The sequence below is a fragment of the Myodes glareolus genome, chromosome 21, assembly GCF_982192425.1.
Source record: "Myodes glareolus chromosome 21, mMyoGla1.1, whole genome shotgun sequence".
In the NCBI taxonomy this organism is placed as follows: domain Eukaryota; kingdom Metazoa; phylum Chordata; class Mammalia; order Rodentia; family Cricetidae; genus Myodes; species Myodes glareolus.
In genome coordinates this window covers 14,094,677-14,122,140 of record NC_142046.1, presented here as the reverse complement: position 1 = coordinate 14,122,140, position 27,464 = coordinate 14,094,677, and the positions used below count along the sequence as shown (strand labels likewise).

The following is a 27,464-nucleotide window of genomic DNA, read 5'->3' as shown; positions in this document are numbered from 1 at the left end:
AGTAATGACAGCCTGCCCACACAGGGGAAAGCATAGGTGTGCGACTCACCGGCCAAAGATCCGAAAGTGGCCATCGCAAAACTTCTTCAACCAGACATTGTGATCATGGTCTCCCTCTGCCTGCGTCTCCCCCTGCCCCAGGGTATAAGAAAGCAACCCGCCCAGGCCTCTTCACACCCCCTTCCCTTGTTAAATTTCTGGCAGGCTCTACGGTCTCCACAGCTAGACTACTGGAGTGGCTATTGTCTCCTCCAGTTGGTTTTCCCCTACACACTTCAGCCTCTGGCTGTGTTTCTCCCTCTGCTGAAAATGCAGTCAGGCTCTGGTGATAGAAAGCTACAGTTTTCACAGTCGCCAGCGGGCTGCCATGTGCAGTGGGTCGAGCAGGGCTCTGGGCAAAAGGCTTCAGGCTGCCTCTGTTCTCAGCTAAAGCTCCAGAAGCTTTTATGCTTATTGTGGGTCTTTGGCTAGTTTCTTAGGCCCTAAACTCATTTTGTCCATTCTGTTGAAGTTTTGTACTTTGTAGGGGTGGGGGCACTTTGCTTAGTCATGGTTGCATGATATTTTCCCCTTTGCTTGGTTTTTATTTTTAAGACTTTTTTTTTTGTCCTTTTTTTTCTGTTTTTTTTGAGACAGAGTTTTGCTGTAGTTTTAGGGCCTGGCCTGGAGCTAGCTCTTGTAGACCAGGCTGGCCTCGAACTCACAGAGATCCACCTGCTTCTCCCTCCTGAGGGCTGGGATTAAAGCTGAGCACCACCACTGCATGTCTAAGACTTAAAGTTTTCATTTTCTGTGTATGAACCATCTCCCCAGTCCTTGTATAAAATCCCTGTGCTGGGGCAGGCTTGGTTGAAGAGCCCGTGTCTAGTGTGGATGTGGCCCAGGGCTCCACCTCCAGCTCCACCAAAACCAGAGAGAAGCACTAACTGGGATCACGTCACAAGTCCGACCTCCTTGGCACAACACTGTGACACCGTCCATTGTAAGCGCCCACGCTTGCTTCCTGGGCCAACGTCATCTCATAGGGCCAGGGCCTCAAGGAATTAAATAAGGCAGGTTGGAGAGGCCACAGCATAGCAGAGGCTGTGACAATGTTATTGAGAGCAATCAGACTTTGTATTCCTTAATTAGAAACAGACTATAATGGCAATTGCCAGGATCGATACTGTTTTAGTTGCCAGGATACAATGAAGTTTGCAAGTCATACGGGCTACACAAGGTTAATGTCTAAGATCAATTGTCCTCTCAAGCGTCCATGTTTCCTAAGGGAACACACAGAGAAACACAAAATGTCCTGAATGTGTCGCTGTCTGAGGAAGCGCACTGGTCTTAGGAACTGGAAGGCACATTGTGACAAAGGAGCCATGGACTAACCTGAAAAACCTATGACCGTGCCACCCAAGGCAGCTAGACCAAGCCGACCCCTGGTTCCCTGCAGTCTATAGTGTTGAAATCTCTTCCTTTTTGAGGCTGTACAGTTTTCCGCTATGTGCCCACCCTTGCTTCTGGTCCCCTAGAGGATCCTTTCCAGGTTGGGGGAGATTTTGAGGAGCTCAGAAAGGAGAGTCCCATCTGGGTCACAGGGAGCATACCTGTGTCTCTATTGGGACAAGTGCCAGAGCCGAGTCATAAGGTCACAGCACACACAGGCTCAGTTCTTGTAGAACTGACCGTGGAGAGCTGAGACGGGACTCCTCGAGGCAGATCTACCTGTGATTAGCACAGTGTGATCAGACTAAGAAGGAGCTTTAGAAATCATCCTAGACTTTCTTGGCAGGCCTCAGAGGAGTCACGGTTTCTTACAAAAGGCACTAGATGTCTGCAGAGCCGCATTCAAAAGTCAGTTGAGGCATAGGAGGGCATGGTACAGCCACCAGCTAGGAGAGCCACAGCTACCAGAGGCTGGATGGGGTGGAAGCAAGTCTCCCCAGAGCATTTGAAAGTCCCATTACACGTTGGCTTCAGTCTCGCGAAGCTGATTTTGGAACTCTGGTCTCCGCGACAGTGAGAAAGCTCCCGCTGCATTGGTCCACCAGCTGGTGCCAGTTTGCTCAGGTCCGAAGCTCGCAGCAGCAGCACCAGAGGCCTCTCTGCACTTTCCCCCACCGCATTAGGGTGTCAATAGTCTCGGTCCTCACCAGAGCCAGGCGCCTCCCTCCTATTCTGCCTCAGTCACCATGATGGGGTTTATGAGTAGATAGGAACCATCACCCAGGTTTCAGAGGGGAAACGGTCACCCATTCAGGGGCCCTCGAGGCAGGTGACTCAGGGAAGACGTTTGTAATCATTGGAAGTGACCTAAATACTTTACCATTGGGACCCCATACAGAGAAATCACAATAGAGGTAAACAGTGAAATGCTATATAGTCCCTAAAATGAATGCTGGGTGACGTGTGGAGTGGCTGTGGTCTAACTGGAGTGAAAACTGCGAGGCAGAGGCAGGTGGATGTCTGAGTTTGAGGCCAGCCTGGTCTACAAAGTGAGTTCCAGGATAGCCAGGACTACACAGAGAAACCCTGTCTTGACCCATTACTAAAAACAAACAACATATATATTGTATTATAATATGTAATATATTACACATTATCAATATATTATAAGCATGTGTATTATTTTATTTATGTGTATGTTTGTGTGTAATTATGTGTGTGCACACATGTTTGTGCAAGTGCACATACCTGTGGATTTGCATGCAAAATTCAGAGGAGAAGGTCAGGGGTCTTGCTTGTTATTCCCTTGAGACAGGGTCTGTCAGTGAAATTGGAACTAGACTGGTGACCAGCAAGTCCTGGCAATCCTCCTATCTCTGCCCTCCACGGCATGGGGGTTACAGGCATACATAATCATAATCGGCATTTTTTAAACATAACACTTGTATTTGATGCAGTGTGTTTTGAATGTGTTCACCCTCTCCTCCTGCTAACTCCTCTAAGACCCCCCCCACTCACTCCCAACTTTGTATTCTTTTCTTTTTAATAAGTTAACCAAGTCCAATTTATGCAGGGCATACTGCTGTGGCTTGGGGTGGGGCCATCTGATGGAGTGAGACCAACCTCTTGGGGCCACATCGTTAAAGGAAACCTACTCTCCAGAGCCAGCAGCTGCCAATAGCTCCTCAGGAACAGCGTTCATAGGCCCAGCCCCAGTCTATGTGAGAATGCTGGCTGGTTTGGTCTATGCAAGCAGCCACAGCTGCGGAGAGCAAGTGCAAGGCCTCCACAGTCCTGTCCTATCCAGAGCAGGTTTACTCTGGTTCTCCCTGACCTCTGGCTCTTACAGGCTTTCTGCCCTGTCTTCCATGATGGTCCGCGAGCTTTGGGGCGGGGGTGGGGAACAATATAGATGTCTCATTTGTGACAGAGCCTTGCACTGATCGAAGTGTAGAGAATAAGTATGAATGGAGGGCACGCCTGGCTTATTAAACATGGGGGTTGAGGATCTGAACGCAGCTCCTCATGCTTGCACAGTGAGTGCTCTTACCCAGCGAGCCACATCCCAAGCTCTAAACCTGCGCCCCCTCCTCCCACAGGTGCCCCAGTGTTCCTGGTGGAGCCGCGGGACCTGACAGTGAGGTCCGGGGAGGATGTGGAGCTGCAGTGCCAGGCCACGGGAGAACCTGCGCCCACAATCGAGTGGCTCCGGGCAGGTCAGCCGCTCCAGGCTGGCCAGAGACTCAGGACCCTGCCAGATGGGAGCCTATGGCTGGGGCACGTAGAAGCTGGAGATGCTGGGGCATATGAGTGTGTCGCACACAACCCTCTGGGCTCTGCCACAGCCCAGGCGTTACTGGCTGTGAGAGGTGAGGAGTCTCCCTGCTTAGGCCTCCACAGAGTCTGGTGGATATGTCCTGCTTAGCAGCTCCCCAGTTCTCCACTAAGTTAAAACCTGAATGAACCAGCTGGGAAACGTGCATAGACCATCTTGTCTGAGGAAATGGAATCTCAGAAGGGCTAAGGATTTACCACACATCTTGGCCAGGGAGTCTGGCTATCCTGGGTTATTTGGCATTATCCCATATTCTTCATTTGGATAACTATGGCCCCATGAAGAGGGCAGAATCAGAGTACTCAAAATGCCTTCAGGGAGTTTGCGTGAACATCTGTGGGTCAATGCTCACCCTAAGCCTCACACGTGGCCATAGTAGGTCATCACCTGGATGCTGCTGATCCCTGCAATCTAGAGATCCCTAATTCAGCCCCTTCTCCTTGGGGTCAGGCTAAACTTTCATATTGGAAAGGGGTGGGTAGGCGGTAGTGGTGAACACCTTTTTGATCTCAGCACTTAGGAGGCAGAGGTAGGCGAATCTCTATGAATTCGAGGCCAGCCTGGTCTACGGAGTGAATTCCAGGACAGCCAGGGCTACACGGTGTAATCCTGTCTCAAAAAAAAAAAAAATTGAAAAGAGGTATCTGTCTGGATTGTCTGCCTCTGTACCAAATACCTCAGGGTATGTGTTTTGTATTGCCTCTTCTGTTAATGACAGGCATCACCAGTCTATCTCCACACACACACACACACACACACACACACACACACACATCAGAATCTATTTTCAAGGACCCTTCTCTAACCCTGTCCATAACGGACATCGCCAATCAATCACCACATTCAATATTAGAATCTTCACCAGTCTAATCTTTATGCAATGGCAAAATCTTTTTCTCCATAGAGCCCTTCTCTAACCCCTGCTCGTGGCAGACATTACCAATCTATCTCCACCCAGTGTCACAAATCTCTCCTCCATAAGTCCTTTCTCCAGTCAGGACCTCTTAAGAAATTGGGATTTGACATTTGTCAAGCAAATGTAGTCTCTAGTTAAGCAGGGGCTAGATGCTTACAAATGTACCCAGACATCTCAATGGTTCTTGGACACCCAGAGGAAATTGCTGGCTCAATGGTGACTTCAGGTCTGAAGGCCTTCCCTCTCTTTCAGAGCTTGGTCACAACTCTTCCTGTCTCCTGGTGACAAGCTCCCAGTTCACACCACAAAACTCTGTTACGATCTCTGTGCTGGTTCCTGAGGTGGACATAGCAGAGTCCCACAGACTGTGGCTTAACTCACAAACACGGTCTGGGGTTGGTGATCCAAGATTGGAGTCTTGGAAGGGCTGCTTCCTCCTGGGCTTATGCAGGAGAATCTGCCCTTAGCTTCTGGTGTCTTCTGGCTATCACTGGCGTTCCTTGACTGCTGTAAGAATTGTCCAGTCTCTGCCTTGATTGGCATGTGGAAGTCTCCCTGCGTCTGGCAGTGCTGTGGTTGAATGGGAGTGAGCACTGTAGGCTCATGTGTTTGAATGCTGTATCCCCAGTCAATGAACTGTTTGCCTTGTTGAAAGAGGTGTGTCACTGGGGCGTGGGCTCTGAGGTTTCAAAAGCCCACAACATAGCAATCCTTCTGCCTCAGCTTCCTCCCAGTGCTGGTATTACAGGCACAAGCCACCAAGTCTGGCTCCAGTTTTTGTCGGTTTCTAATAAGAGAAACCGAGAAAATTTTAAATTGGTGTACTCTTGCTTCCTATAAAATGTATAGCCTAGCTTTAAAACTTGCCCTGTCTGTCTGTCTGTCTTGGATGACATTCCATGATAATCTGCCTGGAGATACATCTCTATTGGCTTCAACTCACTGCACAGGGTGTTTCCCTCCACACTTCTCTTGGCTGTGAGAAACAACAGTCCCTTCCTACCTCACCACCTCTCGCCCCACGTCCACACAGTGGCACCCTCTCCGTGGCGGGGGGACTTCAGCCTTCCCTCCCCCATCCTACATCCACACAGCGGCCACCCGCTCCATATGGGGGGACTTCACCGCCCCCAACCCATGTCTGCACAGTGGCCACCTTCTCCATGTGGAGGACTTCATCCCCTCCCCCACCCCACATCCACACAGCAGCCACCTTCTCCGTGGGGGGGACTTCAACCCCTCACACACACACACCCCATGTCCACACAGTGGCCACCCTCTCCATGTGGAGGACTTCAGGATTTCCCTGGTTCAAGTTCCTTCAAGGAGTTTTGTTGTACAAAGGAATTTTGAAGTTTCTGTGTGTGTGTGTGTGTGTGTGTGTGTGTGTGTGTGTGTGTGTGTGTGTGTGTGCAGATGAAGAAACAGAGTTGACACTGAGTGTCCTCTCTGTTCTCCAACCTTTTAAAAAGGTTTTATTTGTTTTTATTTATGTACGTGTGTGTGATTGTGTGAATCGATGTGTCCCATGTACCTGCAGAAGTCAGAAGAGGGTGTTGGATTCCTTGGAGCTGGAGTCACAGATGGCTGTGAGTTGCCTGGTGTGGATGCTGGGAACTAAACTCCGGTCCTCTGTAGGAGCAGTACATACTCTTAACTATGTGGCCATCTCTCCAGCCTTTGTGCCAGGGTCTGTCACTGCCTTTCCTGCGTCCCTTTCTCCCCGCAGTACTAGGGTTGCAGGCATGTGTGGCTGTGCCAGGCTTTGGTGGGAGTGCATCCTAGCTCAGACCCTCAGACTTGTGCAGCAAGGACTCCACACACTGAGTCATCTCCACAGCCCCTATTTTGTTTTGTTTTGTTGCTTTTTGTTTTGCTTGCTTGTTTGTTTGTTTGTTTGTTTGGTTGGTTGGTTGGTTGGTTTTTTGAGACAAGGTTTCTCTGTGTTGCTTTGGAGCCTGTCCTGGAACTACCTCAGTAGACCAGGCTGGCCTCGAACTCACGGAGATCCGCCTGCCTCTGCCTCCCGAGTGCTGGGATTACAGGCTGAGCCACCACCGCCCGGCAACCCCTGTTTTGTTTCATTTGTTTGCTGGGTTTTGGTTCTGCAGTCCTGGGGGTGGAACCACTGGGCAAGCACTGAGTTCTCCTGCCCCAACTGTAGTCCAAAGTTTTTGAGACCCCCGGACTATAAACCTGACTCTCTTCCTGCTGCTTTACTCTTTCTGCCCCATGGGTGAAATGACAAGGGTGAGTATCCTAACCCTGGCTGTCCTGGGGATGGGGGGAAATGACAATGAGAAGAGGCTGCTGAGACCCATAAAAAGTGGCCACCACTCCAATGCTCCAAGCTTCTCGGCCTCCAGGGATCTGGGTCATGCTCCCATCTTCCCCCCTGCAGATGCCAGCTCCCTCCCCATTCCCTGTTATGAAACAGATATTGATAAGAAACATTCCAGATGGGCATCAGCCCCAGTCAAGGGCTGCATTTCCTAGAACTGGCATTAGCTGGTCCTGATTGGTCATTTAAGATCCTGGCCATGGAATGTTCTATGTTATTTTTTTTTCTTTTTTTGACAGCTCATCTGCAATTTGCTGTTAATTTCCCCTGAGGGCTGGTGAGCAGAGAGCCAGGCTCCCTCTGTCCTGTGCCCCCTGGAAGGCCGTCTGCCCAAAGGAGGCAGCTGGTTCATTAGGCAGAGGAAGCAGGGGCCCCATGGGCCTGTGTCATTTGTTGAATTTGTGTAAGAGAGCGTCTGCTAGGACTGCCTGGCAGCCTCTGGGCAGCTGGCCCATGCCAGCTGGAGCCAGGACCACTGATGGAATGAGGATACCCTGGTGATGGTACTCAGTTCTTGGCACGGTGCCCTGTCCCTATAGCATGCCAGCCCGTTATCATAGCTCCTGGCAATTTTGAGACCAAGAGGCCTTCTGTGTGTCTGTGAACCCACCTCCTCGTTTTATAGACAAATCAATTTGATGCAACCTAGGGACCTAACTTGCCTGGCTTTGTGTGTATGTGTGTAAGCATGAGTGCAGGTGCATGTGTGTGGGGGTACATGTGTATGTGGGTGCATATGTAGGCCACATGACAGCTTGGGTCACTTCCCGGGAGCTGGCCACCTTACAGGATCTTTCCCTACGCCCACTAGGCTAAGCCAGTCAGTGAGCTCTGGGGAGCCACCTCTGCCATCTCTGCCTCCTCAGCACCAGGATTACAAGTGATTGCCACCATGGTGGGCATTTTTATGTGGGTTCTGGAGATGAAACGCAGGTCTGCATGCTTGCATGACAAGCACCTAACCAGCTGAGCCATCTCCCCAGGCTGTCTCCTTTGTTTTAGAGCCAAGATCCTCTACGCCTTGAGTCTGTTACCTATTAGCTCTGTGTCTTTGGACAAGTCACAGTTCCTTTGTGAACCTCGGTTTCTTTAATGAAATGGGAATGGTGGCAGGGTGACAGTACCTTTGCGTGGAGGACTCAGAATAGACAGTATATGCCACTCTTGTTTGTCTCCTGCCGCACAGGGGAGCCCCGGGGCAGCCGGGGCAGCATGATCGGGGTCATCAATGGTCAGGAACTTGGTCTGGCTACCCTCAACACCAGTGTGCACCAGGAGGGCAGTTCTGAGCTCCCTACCATCTGGAGCAGCATCAGCCACGTCCCAGCAAGCGTGGGTATGTGAGGGCCCTGGGCCACAGGCTGGACCCACAGGGCGACTTCTTCAAGGTCTGGTACCCAGAGACAGGGCTGCCTCGAAGAGCTGAGCCCCTGTCCTGCCCCCAGGCTCCCACCCCCTGCCACTATCATGAAACAAAGCCGCTGCATGTGACGTCACACAGGGAGAGCGTGATATGAGCAGAATATCGCAGAGGAGGACGGGGAATGCCACTTACACTTGGGGAGGGTGCTTTAACCTCCCCCACACACACACCCGAAGCAGGTAGCAAAGTGAAGAATCACCAGAAATGATCAACAGACATGAGCTGGAGGGGATAGACAGATGGAAAGACGCGGCATTCCATCATCTAAGAAGCAAGAGGCATGCATGTGCTCACAGATTTAGGAAGCGGATGTCCTGAGCAGAGAGTCCAGGAGTCTCACACAGGGGACCCAGGTCCCCTTTGGGGGACCCAATGCAGAGAAAGGCTGAGCCAAGAGGAGGAGCAGCTCTTCAGAAACCACCCATGCCTCAGCTGTTGGTTCTGTTTGGTTCTTTTTTCCTTTCCTTTTCTTTTCTTTTCTTTTCTTTTCTTTTTCTTTTCTTTTCTTTTCTTTTCTTTTCTTTTCTTTTCTTTTCTTTTCTTTTCTTTTCTTTTCTTTCTTCCTTGTAGAAGGAGCGGCAGGCCGCTTCCTGCCGCCTGCCCGGCTAGCTTTACCTGAAATTATTACACAGAAACTGTATTCATTTAAACACTGCCTGGCCCATTAGTTATAACCTCTTATTGGCTAGTTCTTACATATTGATTCAACCCATTTCTATTAATGCGTATTGCCACTTGACTGTGGCTTACCGGGACGAGTCTAACCGGGGTCCATCTCGGAGAGGAGAGCTATGGCGTCTGCCTCATTGCCTTCTTCCCAGCATTCTGTTCTGTCTTCCCCGCCTACCTATATTCTGACCTATCAGGCCAAGCAGTTTTCTTTATTAATTAACCAGTGAAAGCAACACCTACATCATTTCCTTCCTTTCTTTCTTTCTTTCTTTCTTTCTTCCTTCCTTCCTTCCTTCCTTTCTTCGCTTCTTTCTTTCTTCATCTTCCTCCATTTCTTTCTTTCTTTCTCTTTCTTTTTTAGAGTCACTTATTTTTATTTTATGTATACAAATGTTTTGCACACCTATATGTGTGTAGAACCATGTGCATGCTGATGGTGCCAGCAGAGGCCAGAAAAGGCCATCAGGTCTCCTAGAACTGGAGTTACAGGCAGTTTTGAACCCCTATGTGTGAGTCCTGGGAGTTGAACCCAGATTCTCTGCAAGAGCAACAAATGCTCTTGACTGGAGACTTCTCTGCAGCCCCTTAACGACCGACTCTGAGGCATTGTCAACAGAAACCAAGTTAAGCGAGATGACTGCCTAGGTGTGACCACTGCTTCTGGCTGCAGAAGCTAGGGAGAAAACGTAGGCCCAGGCCCAGTGAGCTCGAGGTTTGTGGCACAAAAGTCCTGAGTAGCTGAAAAGGTTCTGCCCACCCTCAAGGGATCTAACTCCCTCCTGTCACCCCATCACCTGCCGCCACTGACTCTGACTCTGAGGAAACAAGTGGACAATGCTCCCCTAGCCCAGCCTGTGACCTCTCCTAGCCCAAAGAGAACCAGATGTCACATGAGGTTCTGAGACTTCACGCACAGGGCCGTCAGGAGCTCAGAACATTCTTCCTCTCCTGGGCTCTGGCAGAAGTTGTCCACAACACACGAAACGTTGTTGATCATCTACTCGCCCCAACCAGCGTGTAGTGACAGCCTGTAGCATCCCAGGAGCCACGGGACCAACCATCTGCATTTGCTGAATCTGGCTAAACATCACATCCCATGCATGTCTTTATTATATTTGCTCTTGTAACTGCACCATAAAGTATATGTTTGATTTTGCTGTCCCCCAGGGTCTGCTAAAAAAAAACTGGCATGGGTAGTCGACAGACTAAGCATGAGCAGGGAGGGAGAGGCTGCGCCTGCTGAAGCAAAGGGAAGCCACGGAGGGATCTGTCAGGAGAGGGACTGCCCCAAGGCTCCAGCCCTAATATGGCTTCCGCATTCTGCTGTATCCAGGACCTCTAATGCGGGTGCTTGTGGTCACCATTGCGCCAATCTACTGGGCCCTGGCTAGAGAGAGTGGAAGGGCCTTGAATGGCTATTCCCTGACGGGCGGCAGCTTCCAGCAGGAGTCACACATGGAATTTTCTACAGGTGAGCATGGTCTTCTAGGAGGTGGCTAGAGGCAGGGCCTGAGAGAGCCCAGGACTGCTTCTGAGATGACTCCAGACTGGGTGGGGATGGCTTGCAGGGGAACTTCTCACAATGACCCAGGTGGCTCGGGGCCTGGACCCTGACGGACTCCTGCTCCTGGACGTGACGGTCAATGGCATGATCCCGGAGAGCCTGGCCGATGCCCATCTGCACGTGCAGGTACGAGCTCGGGGCTGCTCTGCCCTTCCACCCTGAGCAGACGGGCCCGCTTTCCTTCCTCACACCCCAGAAGCGGGTTACAACAGGTCTCTGGAGAAGCTGTCTCTCAGAAGCGAGCATTCCTCCCACTCTGTTAACAAGAACATCACAGGCATGGTGCTGCCCCTGGCTGCCAGCTGCTTGGCGGAAGAGGCAAAGGCTTACCCAGTGTTCTCCGTACAGCACCCTACCTCCCGGCTGCTCTAAAGTGGACTCCCACTTCCCACTCCCCCAGGACTTCCAGGAACACTACGTGCAGACAGGGCCTGGCCAGCTGTTCGTGGGCTCCACACAGCGCTTCCTCCATGACGGCCTCCCAGCCTCTCTGCGTTGCAATCATAGCATCCAGTATGATGAGGCCCGGGGCCCCCAGCCCCAGCTGGTGCAGCACCTTCGGGCCTCATCTATCAGCTCGGCCTTCGACCCTGAGGCAGAGGCCCTGCGCTTCCGGCTCACCACGGCCCTGCAAGCTGGTGAGGCCCCAGTGTCCTATCTCCACTGTACCAGCTAAGACCTGCCAGGGCCCCAAATTCAAATGGCCATTTGCACTAAGCACAGACTGGGAACAAGGGCGTGCCTGAGGCAACAGCTGACTCTGCCCTTTCCGGCCTGGTCCCTCCTACTCTAGCAGGGACTCTTCCCCTCCTCGGGCTACTCCTACGCAGACCTCTGAAGCCTTTGCCTAGACCCAAGATACATTCCACACTCCAAGCCTAGACCACACCCGACTCCCTTCTCAAAGGTGCCTGCACCAAAGGCCCCGTTGTTGCAACCTCTGGTGACCTACCTGAGCACGCCAGGTAGTCACAGACAAGGGATGCTTTAAAAGTTCCTTATCGCCAGCTGTTGGTAACATGTGCCTTTAATCCCAGCTCTCGTGAGGCAGAGGCTGGTGGGTCTCTGTGAGTTCAAGACCAGCCTGGTCTACAGAGCTAGTGACAGGACAGGCTCCAAAGCTACACAGAGAAACCCTGTCTTGAAAAGCAAAACAAAACAACAACAACAACAAAGTTCCCTATCCTTGCTTAAGGTCATAAGGGGTTTACCAGTGATCAAGGAGTGCTGGGGAGAGCAGGGTCGAGAGGCCAAGCTCACCCTGATTCAGATCCTTTCAGCACTATTTTCCAGCTATGGGCCTGAGGGATATGCCCTTGTTCCCAGCCCCACTGAGCGGAGCAGAGCATTGCTCACTGCTCGTTTCCCGGGCTCTAGAGGAACAGTCAAGGCACTTACCCCAGAGCCCTCGCTGCTCCCCAGTGGCCCCCTTCCTGAGGGTGACTGTCCCCACAGTTGCACTCTTGCTGGCTGTCAAAGGCCATGGCGACCCTCTGTGTACGACTGCTGAGTTCCCCTGAGCACAGTTTTGCACATGCAACCTTGAATAGTCTACTTTTCTCTAATGGTTTCTCCTGAGTTTGCCTGGATCTCTGCCTAGCCTCCCTCGAGAGCCCCCAGGGCACATCTACAAGACCAGGCAGGTCCCACAGCCGCCACCTCTAACAGACCTGGGCCAGGAGCCAGCCTGCTGCCTTAGTGTCACGTGTCCGGTTCAAGCCTGGGGTTGAGCTCCCAGCCAGGGGCCACCACCTGTCCCAGCCCAAGGAGCAATCCCAAGATGCCCTGGGAAACTGATTGCCTTAGAGTCACCCCTTTTGCCTTACAGAAGAAAATGAGGTTGGCTGTCCTGAGGGCTTTGAGCTGGACTCCCAGGGAGCATTTTGTGTGGGTGAGTCCTTCCCAGCACCTTATGAACAAACTTGGCCTCTCCTGGGGTGCACAACTACCCCATCCAGCCGGCAGGGGAGCCTGTGAACATGGCCTTGTGTCTCCCACCCCAGACAAGAATGAGTGCTTGGGGGGCCCCAGCCCCTGCTCCCATACCTGTCACAATGCCCCTGGTCACTTCTCCTGCCCCTGCCCCACTGGCTTCATCCTGGCCTGGGACCACAGGAATAGAGATGAGCAACCCAGGGACAGCACTAGTCAGTTCTTGGCCAGGGTGCAGCCATCTCCTCAGGGCCGGACCCCAGAGGGAAGAGCATACTATGGAGGTAGCATTTTCCAGATACTGACGCTCAGGTGGTAGGACAGTGAGGACCCCCAGGACAAATATGTGGTCCCTGTGTGTTTGGGACACTCAAGCCCAGAAGGTCGCTCCATAGCAGTTTCAAGTCTCGGTAGCCCTGGTCTAATTTTCTGAGTAGTAACTGAATAACAGGTCCTGATACTAACCGTGCCCTCACCTGCCACTCCCAGCAGTTGGGCCTGGCCCGACCAGGTCCCCCTTGGCTTTCTAGCCAAGCTTCACGGGGACATGGTCTACAGCCTTCCATTGCAACTGCAGGCTGGGGGAACCTTTATGCCAGGTTCAAAGCTGTACCAGTGGCTTAGGCCAGGGTATAAGGATGGCTTCCAGAGGGCACATGCTCACATGGCCCCTTATGTGCTTTGCCCCCAGATGTGGATGAGTGTGTGGAAGACACCTACCTCTGCCAGGAGGGGCAGCGCTGTGTGAATCTGATCGGAACCTATACCTGCCTCCCTGACTGTAGGCCTGGCTTCCGGGTCACTGCTGATGGAAAGAGTTGTGAAGGTGACCGGGACACGAGGCAGGGCCTGGTTATACTCCTAGAACCCAGAGAATGTCACTGGGATTCAGGGCATCTAGAGCTCTCTTGGCAGAAGCCCAGAGCTGGGATCCTGTCTTTTCCATTCTTAACCTCTGCCCACCTACGGTTGACGAAGGAGGGAGTAAGCCGTTTCCTGCGACCCCTACCCCACATCGTGGTCCAGCTACACACAGTCTGAGTCCTTCTCAGCACAGCTTCCAGACAGCCTCTGTGCATCAGTGGCAACTGGCCTGCGCACTGACAGCCACCTGCTGCCCCTGGGTGGGGGGACCTCTATCATTCTATGGTTTCAAGGCGCTGGGTTCATCCATGTCGTGTGATGTCTTCCTGGGCAGACTTGATCAAACATCTGTTCACCTCAGATCAGACAAAGGAAACAATTCCTTCAAGTCTAGCGTAGTGAACCAGTGATTTTGGGAACTACTTACAGGGGAAGGAAGGGTGAGGGGGGCTACTTGTAAGAACATAGTGACTCATGGAGCCCATCCCAGCCTGGGTCTCTTCTTGCCTGGCAACCATTTACTGTTCATAGAGCCCCGAGGGAGAGATTTGGGAATCTTTAAGTTTCGGGAAGTTTCTGGGTCTTAAGAGATCCCTTCCCCCTCCTTCCCAGCTCCTTCCTCTCTTTTCTTTCCTCCGTCCTTCTTCCCTCCCGCCTCCTCCCTCCCTCCATCTCTTCCTATATGCTGGGTCCCTAAATCTTTCACACACATGACTCCCTTGCCAACACGACATGAAGAGGGTCTCTTCTTACCCTTTACACATGAGGAGCTTGAGACTCAGAAAGGAGTGTTGCCTACCAGGGCCTAGAATACGTCCGAGCTCAGCTGGAACCAACATCCTAAGCCCTTTCCTTTCTCTGGTGTTGGAGCCTGCTGCTTTATGACCTGGGTCACAGGGAGAACGTGCTGGCATGCAGCCTTGTTCAGTCACCATTAGGAAAAGGGGCAGATGAGGCCTTGCTGTGAAGCGGGAGGGTACACCCTTGGAGGAGGCCTCTGGGCCAAACCACTGCCATAACCCCATAACCGTGCCTCCCCAGATGTGGACGAATGTCTGGAGCAGCTGGATGACTGTCACTACAATCAACTCTGTGAGAACACTCCGGGCGGCCACCACTGCAGCTGCCCCAGGGGGTACCGCCAACAAGGCCATGGCCTTCCTTGCCTAGGTAAGGGAGCAGCCAGCCCCTCCCTGCATCCTGTGGCTCACTCGGCCCTGGCTCAGGACAAAGAGCATTTCTGGTCTGGTGAGTCTGGGAGTGACAGAAGCAGCAGCTGAGGCCACCAGATCTGTGGATGCCGGAGGGGGAAGAGGTGAAGACGGGGGCAGGACCTCAGACAGGCATAGCGGGTAGAACAGATGACTGTTGCTAAGGGCTGTAGGACTCTACAGCCTGGGGTGATGCGCAGAGCTGGGAGGTGGCTTCTGACTGCAGCCCTGGGGTGCTCAGAGCGGGGGGGGGGGGGGTGGCCCCTGACTGCAGCCCTGGGGTGCTCAGAGCGGGGAGGTGGCCCCTGACTGCAGCCCTGGGGTGCTCAGAGCGGGGGGGTGGCCCCTGACTGCAGCCCTGGGGTGCTCAGAGTGGGGGGGTGGCCCCTGACTGCAGCCCTGGGGTGCTCAGAGCGGGGAGGTGGCCCCTGACTGCAGCCCTGGGGTGCTCAGAGTGGGGAGGTGGCCCCTGATTGTAGCCCTTGGGTGCTCAGAGCGGGGAGGTGTCCCCTGACTGCAGTCCTGGGGTCACAGGATTTGCTGGTAGAGGGATCCTCAGGAGGCCAGTGTGAAGGAAACACCTGTGTAGTGTGCAAAGCATTGAATTCCGGAAAGATGGCATGAAGGGGCAGCTGGAGCCAGGCACAGAGGCACATGCCTCTCATCTCCACACTCAGGAGACGGAGACAGGAGGATCCTGAGTTTAGGAGCATTCTGAGCAAGACTCTGTTTCAAAAAAGATATATGGGGACAGCTGAAACAAAGGCAGCCACAGAGCATCCTATCCCTCACATCCCGCCTGGCCTCCCTCCACAGACATCAATGAGTGCCTGCAGCTGCCCACACCCTGTGCCTACCAGTGTCACAACCTCCAGGGTAGCTACCGATGCCTGTGCCCGCCGGGCCAGATCCTCCTACGGGATGACAGGACCTGCGCCCCATTAGAACGAATCAATCAAAATATCACCACTGTCAGCCTCCGGAGCCCATTTGTGTCCTGGCTTCGGTCTCGGATACCCAGGCCCAGTGGCTCCTACCATGCCTGGGTCTCCCTCCGGCCTGGTTCTGGAGCCCTGAGCAGTGTGGGACGGGCCTGGTGCCCAGCTGGCTTCATAAGGCAGAACGGCGTGTGTACAGGTAAGGTGGGCCTGGGCTCCTAGGCTGGGCATGGAGCTGGGCAAACTCAGAAACCCAGCACTCATGGATAAAGTGAGATAGGGGAAGGGGGAAATGCTCTAAGTGAGGGACAGAGCTGTGTCTATCCTGATGGACCAAAGCAATCCCAAGAGGGCTACTGGCATGGTCGTTTGACTTTGGGGTGCTTTGTCCAGAGGGAGGCCCCTCCTAGAAAGATGCCTGAGAAAAATGTACTTTGAGAAACACTCCCCTTGAGGGAGGGAGGTTTGGGGAGGGAATGTTCCCTTGGATGTGAAGGTACCAAGAGGGACACATGGGAGCAGGGGTGCAGTCGATGGACACTGTACAAGGGGGAGGCTGGCTGCACAGAGGGGCCCTGTGCCTCTGCCTGGGACAGGACTCTCAGGAGAATGGCCCCTCCTCTTGCCTCGGTGATGGAGGCGATAGAGATGGGGTGAGGCTTCCTGCAGTAGGTCTGGGTGGGGCAGGCAGGGGAGGGGTTGCCTGGAGCAGGGACCTTCCCTGATGGGTCTCAGCACTTGGCCACTTGGCAATCTGACTCAGCATTTCTCCTCTATCCCCACCTGGACCAGACCTTGACGAGTGCCGTGTGAGGAGCCTATGCCAGCACGCCTGCCAGAACACAGAGGGCAGCTACTATTGCCTCTGCCCCTCTGGCTACCGCCTCCTCCCCAGTGGGAAGAATTGCCAGGGTGAGCAGGCCAGGGCCAGTCCACACCCCTCCACAAGCCGTGCTGTGTGTCCCTGGGCTATTTTCCTCACATCTCTGAACCTCACCTTTCTGATGGTTGGAATGGGACAGGAAGAGGGTGGTACTACTGCTGGTGGGTGTTATAATGACCTCTAAAGTTAGCCCAAGAAGGGCACACCTTCCAGGATGTGCAGGGCCTGGGGATGGTCCAGCTGCTTCTCAGACCTGTGGTGGGAGGTGTCCCTGTTCACCCTTGCCCTCTGCCATGCAGAGAGTAGACAGGAGAGATGGCCACTGGTAAAGACCCAGAGGGGAGGCCAGTGCCACAACCCTTCCAGGTTCTCCAGCGTGATAGCAGGAAGTCCCTTCAAGCCATGCCCTGCAAAGACAGGGCCCTGGGAAGATGAGAGTGTGGGGAAGGGGTCTATCCTCAGGGCTCCTCCCACAGAAGGCTAGTCTCTGACTCCCTAGGCCTCCTGGTTTCCTCTGCTCTCCCCTCCCACGTTCTTTCTATTGACTTATCTCCCCGCACCCTACTGTGCAGACATCAACGAGTGTGAGGAAGATGGCATCGAGTGTGGGCCTGGTCAGATGTGCTTCAACACCCGAGGCAGTTACCAGTGTGTGGACACACCCTGTCCGACCGCCTACCGGCAGGGCTCCAGCCCTGGGTAAGAAAGGGCCCAACTGGCAAAGGTACAGGAGGTGGGGCACACACATGCTCCCAGGGCCTCTCCTACAGCTCGCCTATGCCTGGACCCCCCACCTCCAGGAAGTCTTCCCAAGGCCAGGGTTAGCTGTCCTGCCGGGAATCCTGGGCCGGGGCGGGTGTAAAGTGCTGGCATGCCTGGCAAACCTGTACCCAGGCGGGGACGAGCTTGCCTCCCCGTGCGTGGTGATCCGGGCTGCTGTGTGTGGTGTGCTCCCCAGGACAGAGAATGCACCCTCCCCTTGCACACACATAACCTCGGACAGAAAGCACCCCCAAACATAGAAATTAGAGGAATCTCACCGACTCCGGGACTCTCAGCTCACTATGTTCACAAAGACCTGAGTACTTAGGTCAGACGGATTGCACTCTTGGGGCATGTGACTTGTTTGGGACCCTCCAAAGAGAAAATGAGGCAGGCAGTGGGAGAGACTCCTACAAAGCTGACCACGTGTCTTTGAGCCTCTACTACCCTAGGAGTCCAGACATGTGACTCAGCCCCAGGTTTCTCTCCTCTGGGCACTGCTGAGTGGACCTGAGCAGCTTAATTCTACCACTACTGTGTGCTTTCTGAGCTGCCCTGGGCTTTGGACCAGGAAGGAGAGGTCCAAAGGAGGGTGGACATGCTAGAGCAGAGACAGCCCTATCTGGTGTCTCAGTTTGCTCATCTCTGAAACAGGCCAATAGTGTGGCACCTGTAGGCAAGGTATTCGGGGTTGAGGAGTGCTGGATGGCAGTCAAATGAGCATGTCTCTGCCACCCGCAGGACCTGCTTCCGCCGCTGCTCGCAGGACTGCAGTGCCAACAGCCCGTCCACACTACAGTACCGCCTGTTGCCGCTGCCCCTTGGCGTGCGCGCCCACCATGATGTGGCGCGCCTGGCCGCCTTCTCCGAGGCCGGCGTCCCTGTCAACCGTACAGAGCTCACGGTGCTGGAGCAAGACCCGCGCAGCCCCTTTGCTCTGCGCCAGCTGCGTGCTGGACAAGGCGCGATCTACACCCGCCGTGCGCTCACCCGCGCTGGCCTCTACCGCATGACCGTACGTGCAGCGGCACCTCGCCACCAGAGTGTCTATGTCCTGCTAATCGCGGTGTCGCCCTACCCATACTGAGCAAGCAAAGCCAGAGTTGCAGGTCCACCGTGACCTCACAGGGAGGAACAGGGCGGCCCTTGCCCATGACACCTGCAGTGATAAGAGGAACGTCCTCTTCTCCCGCCCCGTGCGTCAGCGAGACCTTCAGTAAACAAGGCTGTGCACAGGACCTTGGCCCCAGGGCAGAGAGGGCTACCCCTTGGTGGCAAAGCCCTTTGTGCAGGCCGGAATCCTAGTCTGCCTCAAATCTCAACGGGGAGTTGAACAAGGTCTCAGGGGTTCAGGACCCCAAGGAAGACAGACCCAGTAGGGGTTACAGGGGCTGACGGCTGACACTGACCTGACCACAGGGAGTGCGTATAATATAAAAACTTTTTTTTACTGACTTGAAATCTTTGCCGAGTTATTTTACCTTGCTGAGGAGGGCCCTGGGAGGGAGGTGACCAGCCCTGCTGTGATCCCGGCTGCTGGCTCTAGCAGATCCTTGACCTTAGGGATCACAAGGTCTTCATCACTAGCTAGGATGTTGGTTTGGTGTTAAATAGAGCAGCGTGGCAGGGCCTCCCTTCCCCCACAGAGCTGTGGGGGGGGGGTGGATTAACGAACCTTAAATGTTCTTCATGGACACCAATCTGTGGTAGCAAAAACATCGTATATTAATTCTCAAGAATAATTTTAAATCACCATGCATGGTGGCACACACCCTTAGTCCCAGTACTAGGGAGGCAGAGGTAGGAGAGTTCAAGGTCATCCTCCTCGGCGGCCTGGACTATAAGAGAGACCCTGCCTCAAAACAATGGTAGCAGCAATGGTAGCAGGTTTTCCTGCTCCCTAGCACCCACTGCCCCACTGTTTGACTTTTTTTCTCCCCAGCACCCTTGTCTAACTGGCAGGCACACACTTGGCTCCACTCCTCTGTAGTTTGTGAATCTTGTCACTAGGACATGAGGCCTTGAGCACAGGTTGGCACTTCTGGTGCCAGTGAGTGAATGAATTAGCTGACTTAAAAAACAAAACAATAAAACAAAACTCAACTGTGAAGTAATTAACAAATCAGCTACAGAAAGCAAACAGACTCCTACACGATTTTGCATGGATACGGACTGTTTAGGGGGAGACAGGCTGAGGAGATGTCAGCTTTGGTAACGTTTCTTTGCAAACAAGCTCAAGTTTGAATCCTAGAAACCACCTACTGGCATGGCGACCCAAGCTTGAAGGGGCAGTGGCAAGTGGAAGCCTGCATCTAGACGTCTGGATGGACTCTCAAAGCCGAGGAGAGGCTCTGTTTCAAAGACAAGGTGGAAGGCTCAGCAGGTGGAAGTGTGCTCTATGCAGGCCTAAGTTTGGTCTCCAGAGCCCACGGTAGAAGGGAGAACCCACCCCCGAGAGGCATCCCCGAACTCTGCACCTGGGCCGTGGCACCCAAACCACACACACACACAAATAACAAATTAATTGTAAAAGTGGTCCGTGTGTCTGGGAAACAATACCCATGTTTGCACACGTACAGATATGCACGTACACATACAAGGCAAATATACTTGGAAATAGAGACGAGGAGGGGCGGAAGATGGGGGGCTGGAAGGCTGTAGAGCTAGCACAGTGTACAATGGATGGGGGCTGAATAGATTCCAGATGCTCTTGTCCTCCCCCCAGAGAGGGGGCGGGGGGTCATTATGTGTAAGCAGAGTCAGTCTCCATATTTCACCGGCTGAGCTACAGCCCCAGCCCCTCTGGGGCAGTTCTTAACAGTCCCATGGTGTAGACCTGACCTTTGAGCAGCTACCTATTAAAGGGAGGGAGGGAGAGAGCTGTACCGCCATAGGGGGCAACAGGGGTCCAGGGCCTCAAAGAGGAGGGCCTAGCAATGGGGGTGGGTATTACTGAGGAAAGAGGGGAGGGAACTGAGTCCATCAGAAAAGTGGGGGCTTTGGAAGTAGGGTTTTCGGGCTAGGTCAGGAATGTGGCTTTGTTGCCCTGGAGGGACTGAGGTGCCCCTGTGTATGGACCCAAGCACTGCTTTCCCCACAGCCCCTGCTCTTCTTTCTAAGTGGACAAGCCCCTGCCTCAGTGACCTGCCTTCTCACTGGCTGCCCCCAGGCACAGCTGTGAAAGTTTGTCTCTTGTGCAGAAAGTTTTGGGGAGGACGCATTTCTCCCTGCCTCCCTGGCTTACTGCAAGAGCTATCTCTCCCTGAATACACTTTTTCCCCCATCTAGGACCCAGAGAAAGCAATAAGGCAAGGCCTTATTCTGTAGTTCAGGCTGGCCTTGAACTCACCACGACCCTCCCTCAGCCTCCCAAGTGGATTTCAGAGGTGCCCTACCACTCCCAGATATCTAGGCCTCTGTGTAGTGCTGGGAATCAAACTTCACAAGAGCAGCCAGTGCTCTCAACCCTGAGTGGCTCACCAACCTTTAGACCGGAAGCTGTCATAACAGCCAACAGAATTTCTCCAGGGCATATCTACCCTCTTTTTGGTTTTTGTTTGTTTTGTTAGCTGTTTGTTGAAACAGAGTCTCATGTAGCCCAGGATAGCCCCAAACTCACTATGTAGCTAAAGATAACCTTGATGCTGGGGTTACGGCATGTGCCTTCATGTCCTGTTTAAGCCTTCTACTTTCCAAACAGATTCATGCCAAGCCAGGGCTCTGTCCACTTCTCTAAAGGATGAAAAGAGTAAATATTTTTGGCTTTTCGGGACATCTCATTGCTGTTGCAATTCACTCCCTGTGCCTTTTGGAGTGCCAAAGCAGGCAGAGACAACACAGGCATCTAGGGGCGTGTACTGCCCATGGGAACTTCAGCAGCAGGGGCTGAGTTAGCTCAGTGGCAGGACAGGATCCCAGCAGGTCCAAGGCCCTGGACTGGGTCCCCAGCCCACGCCCTCAGGGGTGCAAAGGCACGTCCCGGTACTTACATTTTAAGTTTTTTATTTTCACACCGTGAAAGAATCGTCTTCTTTCAGACACAGCACGGAAGCTGTAAGACACCTGAACCCTGCTGTAAGCCACACTGATTGGAACTGCAGGCTGGAGGAGGAGTGCTGGGAGAAGGCACACTGAGGGAGGCGTGCCCCAAGCCCACCACACTCCATTTATCTTAGATACACCCGTGAGAATCTCCTGGAGATGAGGACACGGCCTCCTCCGGCTGCAAACACGGGTCAGGAATCAGAGCCCGAGCTGTCTTTCTGCTGGGCTGTTAATTTTTTATGGACTTTGTAGCACTAAGGAGGACAGGGCCCCACTCTGGGACTGAGAACTAGCCGGGGTCATTCTCGCAAACTGGGTACAGCTCCCCCCTCCCTGCGGCTCTGTTGCCCTCCCTTCTGGAGTCTCAGTCATCCCCCTGGGATGGAAAGCTGCCGTCTGGTGGGTCTCCAGCTATCCCTGTGTGGACTTGAGTATGCTTACTTCCCTGAGGCTCCTGCGGCCAGAAATAATCTCCCCGTTTCACAGAAGCAGGAATGGAAGCTCAGAGGAGAGCTCTCTGTTTAAACCCATATGACCCTCTGATCCTTCCTGCAGGCTCTAAGCTGTTGTTGGTCTCCGTGTTCTATGAGCCAGCGGGGATGGGGGGGGGCGGTCAGAGTTAGATGGAGAAGAAGGCCTAGGGGAAGGGAGTGAGGAGTGTCCCTTCCCTAGGAGCCCTCCCTCCTCTTCCTCCTCTTGTCTGAGGCTGTGAAACAGACCAGTGAGCAAAGTGAGCTTCCCAGCATTGTTCAGCCAGGGAGTGGGGACTAAGCTCACCCCAGGGCACCCATGGGGACTGCTGGCTCTCCTAAAGAAGCCTCCCGAGGTGTCTCTGCTGGAGCCGTATCTGGACCCAGACCCACAAGAGGTGTTTTCCACTTCTGCCCTGTCACTCCCAGCTGCCATTGGTCACAGCCTCATCTAGCCATCCAGTCCCTGGGGCGCCTGACCTCCAAGGCTCTTCCCACCTTCGTGGTGAAAAACAGCTCCGCCTGGTAGGTCACTCATTAAACTTCCTGATGCAGCTTTTCCACGAAGGGCAACAACTGGACGCTGTGTTCCTCTGGGTGGGAGGGGCAAGCCGAGGTCCAGCCTGGAGGTCATTCTCTGTTCTGGCCACTCTGCCCAAACCTGGGCAGTGACGCAGTGGGTTCTGAGGCCAGTCATTAGAAGCTGCAGGGCAAGGACTTTGAATACACTCTCAGGCTCCTCTGACAGTGATGGCTACAGAGCCCTTGGGTGGCAGAGGACTGGAGAGGAGAGGAGGCCCCTCCACAGCTATGTGCATAAGCTAAGCGTACGTAGGCCCATAGGTTGCTGGCGGGAGGCTGTGAGACCACATACACTGAGGTTGTCCTTCAGCGCAGGTGGTCACAACAGCCCGAGCCTGCGCCTCAGGAGACCACCCGGCTGCAGTACAGAGTATGCCTTGGAGGGCATGGTGAGATATGTGGGCAGCCAGGGGTGGCAGAGGGGAAGAGATGACAGTAGTGGAGGCTAAGACCACAGCAGAGAAACAAGGGGAAGGGACCGGAGCCTCCTGTTCTTTGAATCATGCCGCGTGCTAACTTGATGGTACATGGTTAGAGGAGCAGGATCAGAAAGGGACCTTTCAAAAAGGGACCTCCGTCGTGTGTGTAAAGAGCACACTGCAGAAAAGGGCCTCCCGCATGAAAACACGCCCACGGGACAGCCATACACAGGAGCACAACAGGCGGTGGCCAAGAGGAAGGTACAGGTGTCTCATTCCCATCCTAGAAGAGGCAGTGGCCGTCCGTCTGTCTAAGAAATCATTCTGTCTATTCTGGGGCTGGAGAGATGGCTCTGCACCTGCTGCATTGCAGTCATGAGGACCAGAGTTTGAATCCCAGCACCCATGCAACAAGCCAAGGGTGCCCTGACTATAGCCCCAGCTCCAAGTACAGGGTGATAGAGGATAGGACACCCGATGCTCTCTTCTGAACTCTGCACCAGCACCCTCAAAGGTACATATACTCATAGAGACACATACATAATGTGTGTACGTGTGAGAGAGAGACAGACAGAGAGAGAGTGGGGGAGATCTCTTAACCCTCTCCCAAGAGTCAAGATTACAAGCGTGAGCCACCATGCTTGGTTCAGGGCTCCATGCACGCTTGACGAGCAGCCTGCCTGAGCTACATCCTCGGCCTGCAGCCGAAGGCGTCTTATGAAACCCCATCTCTTCCAGCACTGGGTCTTGCTATCTAGGCACCATTTCTCTTTGTCTTTTGAAAAACAGTTTCTTTTTTGCCCCAGTTGGACTCAAACTCAACATTATCTAGTCTGCTTCCCAAGAAATGGGGATCACAGACCTGTCCACCAATCCCACCTTAGTCCACATGTCTTGCCCAGTCATCCACAACCAACAGTGGCCAGCTCCCCGACTCTCAGGAGTGACTACTTGAAGGCCTGAGCTATAACTCAGGCTCTAGTGTGCTTTCCCAGCGTGTGCAAAGTCTCTAGTTCAGTCCCTGTCGCTGGCAAATAAACAATAAACAAAAGAAGTGTAGATGGGTGCAGTGTCTCAGGCTGTACCCCAACACTCAGAGCAGAGGATCCGTGCAAATTTGAGAACAACCTGGGCTCCATGGAGAGTACCAGGCTAGCCCAGAGCTACAAAATAGACTGCATCTCAGTCCCACCCCCGAGAAGAGTATACGCGCCCATAGTGTGTTTGACACATCGCTGGTTTAAAACGGAGACCTGAATTTCCCGTAGTGAAGGCCAGTTCCCTCCCACATCTCCCTCAGATTGACCTAACTCTTGCCATACCTTTCTTGTTGCTCAGATTATACTAATTAATATTTTGTTGAATATTTTTAGGGTTTCTTTATGTTAAGAAAAATTAAGAAGCTACAAAGAGATGTAGATACGTACCACGCTCGTGTACTGGAAAACGCAGTGTTGTCTGCCTTCCCTGGCTGATATAGAGATTTATGCGTATACATTTTTGGGGTAGCCCTGGATTTGATTGCCAGCCCCACATACACATCCCAACAGGTAGGGTACAGGTTCTTATGCAGCCCAGGCTGGCCTCAAACTCATTAGTAACCAAAGATGACCTTGAACTTCTGACCCTCCCGCAAGTGCCGGGTGACAGGTGTGGTGCTGGGGATGGCACCCAGGGCTTTGTGCTTGCTAGGTGAGCACTCCACCGACTGAGCCCAGCCCCTGCACCAAGAGGCTCTTTTACAGACACTGGCAGGGCTGTTTCTGCTGTTTTATGGAAATGTCAAGAACATGAAATAGTCAGAGGACTCACTGTGAAGCTACAAGAATCAAGACAACACAGACTCAGCCTGACAGCCGATAAACAAACCAATGCAACAGAACAGGGGTGCAAGAGACAGAAGCGCACTTACACAATCGCTTAGAACAGTCATAAAGGAACACGGGGGAGGGGTGACAAACCACCAAAGAATTTGTTCTTTTCTTTCTCATGTATTTGTCTTTCGGGGCTTGGATGTGTGCCTTGGCGCACACGTGGATGTTATAGAAGGACTTAAAGGAATCGAGTGGTTCTCCCCTTTCACTATATGGGTTCCTTGGGTCAAATTCAGGCCATTAGGCTTGGTGACAAGCGCCTTTACCTGTTGAGCCCTCGTGCTGGCCCATCGAAGAGTTTTAAGAAGAGTGTGTGTGGTCTGTGTTTTCAGGCAGCCTCTGGCTGCTGGACAGAGGAAGGGCTGGGCGATTATGTAGTCAAGCAGAGAAATGAGCATAGAGATTGGAGCAAGGAAAGTCCAGTGGTCTGAGGAAACAGAGGTAGAGTGTAAAGGAGGCAGAAGCTGGTGAACCTCCATGAGTTCAAGGCCAGCCTAGTCTACAAGCAAGTTCTAGGCCAGTCAGGGATACATAGTGAGGCACTTCTGTCTGTCTGTCTTTTCTTTCCTCCCCTCTCTCTCTTCCTCTTTTCTTTCCTCTTTTCTTCCTCTTTCTTTCCTTCTTTCCTCCCTCCCTTTCTCCTTCCCTCCTTTCCTTCCTTCTTTCCCTTCTTCCTTCCTTCCCTTCCTTCCTTCTTTCCCTCCTCCCTCCTTCCTTCCCTTCCTTCTTTCCCTTCTTCCTTCCTTCCCTTTCTTCCTTCTTTCCCTCCTTCCTTCCTCCCTTCCTTTCTCACTCGCCTAGATCCTGAAGGAGCCCTGACCTTGATGTGGGAAGGGGAAAGGTGAAGGTCAAAGCCATGGTGACTCATTTCTAAGGCCATACTCCATCCAAATTCCAGAGCTGGTTTACAGAATGGAGATGGGCTGGACTGAGTGTCCATCTCGAAGGTGGGGGAATGAAGAGAACATGGCTTGTCCAAGAGCCAGCTAGGCCCCTGCATTTGACCTCTGCCTCCTCATATTCCCAGGGCTATGTGTCAGTCCCCTGGGCTAGGGTCATTTCTGTAGCAGGGAGTAAAGGTCCCGGTTGCCTGTGACCCTGGGATCACACACAGTTCCTCCCTCTCCCAGTTCAGCTCCGGCCAGAGCTTCAGCCACTGGCTTCTGATTCTGCTATGCTCTCGACATACCGAGTAGCCTTGGAAAAGATGCACCCCCACTCCGCGCTGCATCTCCTAACTGTAGAATGAGGACAGAATTATATATTCACTATAAAGGGTAGCGGTGAGGATGGAAACAGAAGACTAATATATTCATTTGCCCCGCCCTGGGCCACCTCTATAGGGAAGAAACTGAGTCGGCAAGTGGGGAAGAATGGCCTCAAAGTAGCTCAGAGGCTGCTGGTGTGTTCTCCTTGGTGACCCTCACTGGTCTCCTGCTAGTGTGCAAAGCCCAGAGCTGGTCCAGCAAGTGCCCCCAGCCTCATCTGCCATAGAGTGTCTTAGCCAGTGGGTTCCTCAAGCTGCCCTGGGCATCTAGTCCCACCTGGCTCACTGAGGTCTATAACTATCACCGACCATATTTGGGTTGAATGCCAGGGCCAGGAGCTCAAGAGAGCCCTATATCTAGGGCGGTGTTTGTAAATGTGTCTGCCACCTTCTCCCTCCCCAAAGCCCCCACCGCTGCTGTCCCATCAGGAGACAGGGTAAGAGATTGAGGTGAGTCCCAGGGGCACCCAGAGTCAAAGGCTGATGCAATAAGGCAAGCTGGGCAAGGCATGGGTGTGGGGCGGGCTGAGGGTTGGAAACTAGGCCTACCTGTGGGGTAGTGACCTTGGCCATGATCCTGGGTGTTGGGGTTCACTAGGGTAGGAGCTGTTCTGCGTGCTGCATGGCTCAGATCAAGCTGGGAAGCCTCCGGCCAGACTTCTGGCTCACATGGGTCACACAACCCCCCCCTCCCAGTTTCATTTTACAAGCCAGCAGCTTCACCACTGAGAACCTCCACCGTCCCCATCTTCTGATGGGTCAGCAGACAGACGAGCTTTGATTCACCAATTTGCTGTGAGCTCAGGGCAATCTGGTCAGGTGCCAGGCTGAGGGGAGACAGTCAGGACCTGAAGAAAGCAACACCGGTCTTCCTCGGCCAACTCCTTTGGGTTTTCTCCTGTGGACCCTCGGCTCTGGCCTGGGGGCTAGGGAAAGCGAGGGACTCCGAGGGCAGATACTTGTCATTAAATGAATTGGGTACACAGCCTCTGAATCCAAGCAACTTCACTTGAAGCGCTTTTGAGGGTTTTTTTTCCAAGACGGCTGCTATCAGCCTGCTAGTCACGCGGGTCCCAGCCTCTGCCGCCCTCCGAGGCGCCACTAGCCGGCCAGGATCTGGGGACCCAAGCTGCTAGCGCCCACGCCCTTGCGCCCCCGGGAGGTTGTGCTGGCGCCGAGAGAAGTGGGAGGGGCCAGCAGGCCGAGAACCGCGGGCCACGCCCCCCGCAGGTGACCGCGAGCTCTGAGAGGCTGCAGGCGGGGGCCGGGCCCGTGGGCGGGGCCTGTCGCGCTCCCGTTCCCACGTGTCCCAGGTTCCTGCCCCCCTCAGGCCCTGTGCTTATAACCCGGGATGCGTGCCTGTCCCAGCTCTGCTCCGCCGTCTGCCACTGCTACCTGGATTCACTGGTAAGAAGTTCCGGGCCTACCTCATTATCCTAGGTCCCGTCCCAGGAATCCTAGGTCCCGAGAGAGAGACAGAGACAGAGACAGAGACAGAGACAGAGACAGAGCAGCTGCATGGGGTGGGCACAGGGA

General features: G+C 53.5%; 2 protein-coding genes and 1 long non-coding RNA gene across 4 annotated transcripts in view; 2 read left to right on the top strand and 1 right to left on the bottom strand.

The window, feature by feature from the left end:
- Positions 1-18,733, top strand: part of Hmcn2 (hemicentin 2) — a 156,143-nt gene extending 137,410 nt beyond the window's left edge. For both annotated transcript variants that reach the window (XM_087899778.1, XM_087899779.1), the window contains 12 exons: positions 3,531-3,800; positions 8,210-8,359; positions 10,452-10,589; positions 10,687-10,808; positions 11,083-11,320; positions 12,511-12,573; positions 13,306-13,440; positions 14,520-14,648; positions 15,506-15,826; positions 16,420-16,539; positions 17,083-17,209; positions 18,014-18,733. In XM_087899778.1, the coding sequence (XP_087755904.1) occupies positions 3,531-3,800; positions 8,210-8,359; positions 10,452-10,589; positions 10,687-10,808; positions 11,083-11,320; positions 12,511-12,573; positions 13,306-13,440; positions 14,520-14,648; positions 15,506-15,826; positions 16,420-16,539; positions 17,083-17,209; positions 18,014-18,359 (2,159 nt within the window). In that variant the 3' untranslated portion in view covers positions 18,360-18,733. The remainder of the gene's footprint in view (positions 1-3,530; positions 3,801-8,209; positions 8,360-10,451; positions 10,590-10,686; positions 10,809-11,082; positions 11,321-12,510; positions 12,574-13,305; positions 13,441-14,519; positions 14,649-15,505; positions 15,827-16,419; positions 16,540-17,082; positions 17,210-18,013) is intronic.
- LOC148118664 (uncharacterized) lies at positions 10,194-12,378 on the bottom strand. The gene is made up of 2 exons (XR_015735837.1): positions 11,635-12,378; positions 10,194-10,938 (listed from the first exon to the last, which is right to left on the bottom strand). It is a non-coding gene; the product is annotated as an uncharacterized LOC148118664 (long non-coding RNA).
- Positions 18,734-27,244: 8,511 nt separating the features above from the next.
- The window catches only part of Ass1 (argininosuccinate synthase 1), a 46,041-nt gene continuing 45,821 nt past the window's right edge, over positions 27,245-27,464 (top strand). Inside the window, exon 1 of the mRNA XM_048432025.3 lies at positions 27,245-27,335. The gene's annotated coding sequence lies outside the window, so the exon portion shown is untranslated. The remainder of the gene's footprint in view (positions 27,336-27,464) is intronic.